Raw genomic sequence first — 5,209 nt, 5'->3', positions numbered from 1 at the left:
GCAGGTGTGGTGGTGGTCTCTGCAGGTGTGGTGGTGGTCTCTGCAGGTGTGGTGGTGGTCTCTGCAGGTGTGGTGGTGGTCTCTGCAGGTGTGGTGGTGGTCTCTGCAGGTGTGGTGGTGGTCTCTGCAGGTGTGGTGGTGGTCTCTGCAGGTGTGGGGACGGTTTGGGGTGCTTCGGGGGTGGTGTGGGGTGCTTCGGTGGTAGTGTTCTCTTTTGACTTTTGACTCTTTTTTTGTTTTTTTGAAGTTTTGTTTTTTCTCTTCTGAGTCTGAAATAAGATAATTCTGAAATAAGTGATGCTGAAAAATCACATGTCCACCTGGCCTGGCTAGCACGTCATGCCACTCAGACCCCCCTTTCATATCCTCACAAAAGATAAGACAGCAATGCAGCTGAACCTACAACGACACCCACTGTAGGTTTCTTAATTGTAGACTTCTTACAACTTAAAAGCTTTAAGGATCTTTTGAATTCAGACCATTGACTTACGATAAAATATACTTACATAATACACTTAATCAACGGTACAGTAAAACAGATCATTCAGTACTGTAACAACATCTGGTATATTACAACTCAAGATCTGAAAACTTACATATCATTAAACAACTTGGTCTTGAGATAGAGCTCATTATTGGTAGAGTGCTCGCTTTGTAACCGGGAGGTCGTGAGTTCAAACCCCGGCATAGTCATACCATTAAGACTTTAAAAATGGTACACGCTTCTTTCTCTGCTTAAGCACTCAGCACATATGAGAAAGAGTGTGGGAAGGTCAAACACACAGCACTACCAGCGGACAGCCCCCTAGGCCCTGCTGTAGTGCCTTACACAACTGTTTGGGCCACGAAATGGAGATGGGTACCACCCTACGCTCTGCATAAAAGCACAGGAAACCTTCTTCTTTTTCTTCTCAATGAAATAGATCTATTAAAAACTCTTTGTAAATCTTACAGTTCTAACTTACCCCTGCTTTCCTCAGAGGTGGCCTGTTGAGAGCCTGTGTGCAGAGGGCGCACTGGTCCCGCAGGCACCAGTGCACCCTCCTGCACCTGGGACATTCGAGATGCCACGTGTGTGGCTGGACCTGAAGAAGTAAGATAGAGCACATTTATAGGATACATTTTGTCATCTTTGTCATCTAAAGTACATGGTTACATTTTGTCGTCTTAGTCTTCCAAGCCACATCATTACATTTTGTCATCTAAGGCACATAGTTACATCTTGTCATCTTTGTCATCTAAGGCACATACATGTAGTTACATTTTGACATCTTTGTCATCTAAGGCACAGTACGTTTTGTCATCTAAGGCACATAGTTACATTTGACGTTATGGCACACGTTAAAATTGATTTTAAAAAATAAAAAAACTAACTGTTACATTTTGTCGTCTTTGTCATCTAAGGCCACACTAATTTAATTTCTTGGTTAACGGATTCGCCGCTTCATTTTTTTCTGATTTGCAAATAAAAATAAAAATCCAGAATCAACTGCAAAATGCTCATACTTTGCCCTGAACAGTTGAAAACAGACCTTTTCATCCTAGTTGTTACAGTTATTCCATCTTTCAATGCAATGGTATCATTAAAAGTTAAAAATTCATTGTTTAAATTTTGAACCAGCCTGGTGTGTTGACTTCATGGCTCCTATCGTGCCATTTTGGGCCATAATACGATGCCTAGGCCTGTTTTTATTTTTATTTTTTTTTTGCCCGCCCGCTCCATTATTTTTCTAGAAAAATCCGTTAACCAAGGAATTAAATTGGTGTGGCCTAAGGCACATAGTTACATCTTGTCATCAATTAAGGCACATAACTGTTACTGGCACTGTCATCAATTGAGGCACATAACTGTTACTGGCACATACTTTTTTTCATCTTTGTCATTTAAGGCACATAGTTACATATTGTCATCTTTGTCATCTAAGGCACAGTAACATATTGTCATCTTGTCATCTAAGGCATATACAAAATGTAGTTATATAGTCATCAATATAAGGCACAAAACTGTTCGTTACTTTTTGTCATCTTTGTCATCTAAGGATCATAGTCTGTCATCAATATAAGGCACATAACTGTTAATTACATTTTGTCATCTTTGTCACTTAAGGCACATAGTTACATCTTGTCATCTTTGTCATCTAAAGCTTAAGCACATAGTTACATCTTTGTCATCGAAGGCACATACATGTAGTTACATTTTGTCATCTTTGTCATCTAAAGTACATGGTTACATTTTGTCATCTTTGTCATCTAAGACACATACATGTAGTTACATTTTGTCATCTTTGTCATCTAAGACAAATACATGTAGTTACATTTTGTCATCTTTGTCATCTAAGACACATACATGTAGTTACATTTTGTCATCTTTGTCATCTAAGACACATACATGTAGTTACATTTTGTCATCTTTGTCATCTAAAGTACATGGTTACATTTTGTCATCTTCGTCATCTAAGGCATATGGTAAGTTATTGGTAACGTTACATTGTGTCATCTCAGGCACATAACTGTTAGTTACATTTTGTCATCTTTGTCATCTAACGCATATAATTACATTTTGTCATCTTTGTCGTCTAAGGCACATAGTTAAATTTTGTCACCTAAGTCACATTTTGTGTTCGTATGCCTTACCAAGTAAATGATTAATATGTAACTTTTAAGTGTGTATGTAACTTATCATTGAGGAATAACTATGTTGTATGTGTATGTTGTCCTGATTATATATTTTACTCATGTTCTGCTTCATTGTCCAAGGCATTTTTACATACAAAATCATACCTCTAATCATCAATATCTTGTCTATGAACTCATTTCAAAAACAAAACAAGACTTTGAAAAACGCCATGTGAAGATATTTTGTATCAGATGCATGTTCTTAACTCTAGGATCAATTAAAAAACACTGTTAAGACATCAAGTGTACATGTAATTTACATTTCAACTTATTTTTTTACTGCTTGGGGGGCCACAACTTAATGAATTTCTTAATATACATTGTCCAGGCTTTTCTATGCACAAAAAGAAACAAATCATGTCCAGAATAAAAGAAAATTTTACCCTACATGCGGACATAAACAGTTCTGCAGGACTAATAAGAGTCACACTTACGTCGTAGATTGTCAGATTTTTTTGGCAGGTTCTACACTTTCTGCCAGCCTGTGAAGAATAAATACAACCACTTCAGTCAAATCTATAATTATCATAATTATCAGCGTTTTATAAATGCGAAGTTTATTGCACATCATCCAGCCCGAAGGCTTATTGCAGATTACAAATATAAAAGAACATTTAAACAGAGTATAAAATAACTTAAAAATCTACATAATGAAAGGTAGGTGTCTATAACTATCGTAGCTACATGTATGTCCAAAACTATGTCTGAAGGATTTTGTCATGGAAGACGTAATGTCCCACCCTTTCCAAAATCAAATGTCAACAGGCCATTCTTTGTCTTACATTGTGATACAAACCAGAAATAAATGTTTTATACGACATTAAATCATATGATAACTTCATGATGTGCGCCTATTAGCACCTAATGGTTCTAATTTGGAGTGATGCGCACAACCGAGCACGTTCTAGAACAGCTCTGAACCGTTAATTAAGCCAGCGTGTGAACCGAAAGTCGGCAAATTAACAAACGACAGAGTTTATGTTAGTGAAACAAGCAATAGATCTACTGCAACGAACATTTACAAATCTATGGTTGCATGTTTCAGTACTGTGATCTACTGTTGCATCTTTCAAGAAGTCTACATTTTGACGGAAGGGCCTTGATTGTGGAAATCGTGACTTCTAATTACATGATGGCATTTCACAATCGGAAAGCGAAGCTACACGTGACAGGCAACAAACACATAAGGACTTACCGGGCGGTAGACGTTTTCCAGAAGATATCTGACATTTTCGATGTCCAACTCTTTGCTGAGTACGCCTGGCATCTTGGAATAGTACTCTCTTACTATCTTTCTATAACTTTTTCAATCACGAGGATCTGGACTTATGTCCGTTCTTTTACTCGTTAGTTTTCGGAATGAAACTTTGTTAGTTGTGACGCTTAACGTCCGATCTCTTGATTGTTGCGCGAGGGTCGCTGATTGGCCGAAAGTTTAAAACCGCGTGACGTAACAGACAAGTGATCGGCACCGCGCAAGGGATGCTGGGAACCATCGCCCCAGTGGAACAAGGCGTCATTGATACGTAATAAAGCGTCTGGTAAGATGGAATTTTCCATCAACTGAGCACGCAGTAACCCCCCCCCCCCACGACCGTGATAGTCCGTGGTAAAAAAAAACGAGGAAATGATTTTGTTTGCTTGTTTGTTTATTTAACAGGGACAGGGTTTTCACTGGTCCCTGGAGGAAAGCCCCAAACGCAAAGTACAAGTAATAACAATAAAGTTACAACATAGAGTAATAACTGTATGAACAAACTTATTTACAGTCAAATTGAGCAAACTGAAATAAGGTAACTTACTGGTGAGCAGGAATTTATAAGCGCAGCAGTGAAATAAGTGCTACAATGTAGGCATACATGAAATAATATATATTGAGACAAACTTTGAGGATAAAAGTTTGAGTTCACATTTCTCGTATCTGCTGCGGAATATCAGATACGTGGTTGAAAAGTGCAAGAAGTGGTGTGTTTTGGGGTGAGAATAATTGATTTTGGGCTCCTAGCCTTGAAATTCCGGGTATTCCTCCGAGTCGAACGTGATTTCCAGATCGAGCTGTGTCGTGGATGATTACAAAGATTAATATATAGAGCAACAGGATTTCCTTTATAATTGACTGTGTGGAGTATTCTCAAGGGTTTTCTCTTCTTGCCAACACCAGTCATTTCTGTCGGGAAAAAAATCTATTGGATTAATTATCCTGCGCGAAAACCAATTTTATTCACGGATCACACGAATTGCTTACTTCACTGGGGGGGGGGGGGGTCATTTTGAATAAAACGACGTTCTAGAACCCAGAAGTGGAACGCAGCTTTCGCTTGCGATGTCCCCCTGGCAGATGCTGCGATTATCTGCATTCTGCTCTCAGATACCAGAATTGGTTATTTCTGGTGAGATTGGGTGGAAGGAAACGGGACAGCCATCCTTCTGTGAAGTCATCGAGTCGATAGATAAGCTTTAGATTTTTGTACCAGCGGAGGCCAGGAACTTTCAGAAATTAAAGTTACCCACGTCGGGAAATCTACCAGGGGGA

At 38.8% G+C, this 5,209-nt stretch overlaps 1 protein-coding gene across 1 annotated transcript in view; it reads right to left on the bottom strand.

Moving 5' to 3' along the window:
- Nucleotides 1-4,051, bottom strand: part of LOC109482215 (mucin-2-like) — a 6,374-nt gene extending 2,323 nt beyond the window's left edge. The window contains exons 1-4 of the mRNA XM_019784908.1: nt 3,872-4,051; nt 3,111-3,158; nt 966-1,085; nt 3-269 (exon numbers count right to left, since the gene is read on the bottom strand). Coding sequence (XP_019640467.1) covers nt 3-269; nt 966-1,085; nt 3,111-3,158; nt 3,872-3,943 — 507 coding nt within the window. The 5' untranslated portion in view covers nt 3,944-4,051. The remainder of the gene's footprint in view (nt 1-2; nt 270-965; nt 1,086-3,110; nt 3,159-3,871) is intronic.
- Nucleotides 4,052-5,209: the final 1,158 nt, after the last annotated feature.

The sequence above is a fragment of the Branchiostoma belcheri genome, unplaced genomic scaffold (assembly GCF_001625305.1).
Source record: "Branchiostoma belcheri isolate BF01 breed outbred unplaced genomic scaffold, Haploidv18h27 scaffold6, whole genome shotgun sequence".
Taxonomy (NCBI): Eukaryota; Metazoa; Chordata; class Leptocardii; order Amphioxiformes; family Branchiostomatidae; genus Branchiostoma; species Branchiostoma belcheri.
Note: the sequence above shows the minus strand (reverse complement) of the source record. Positions and strands in the feature narration are given on the sequence as shown.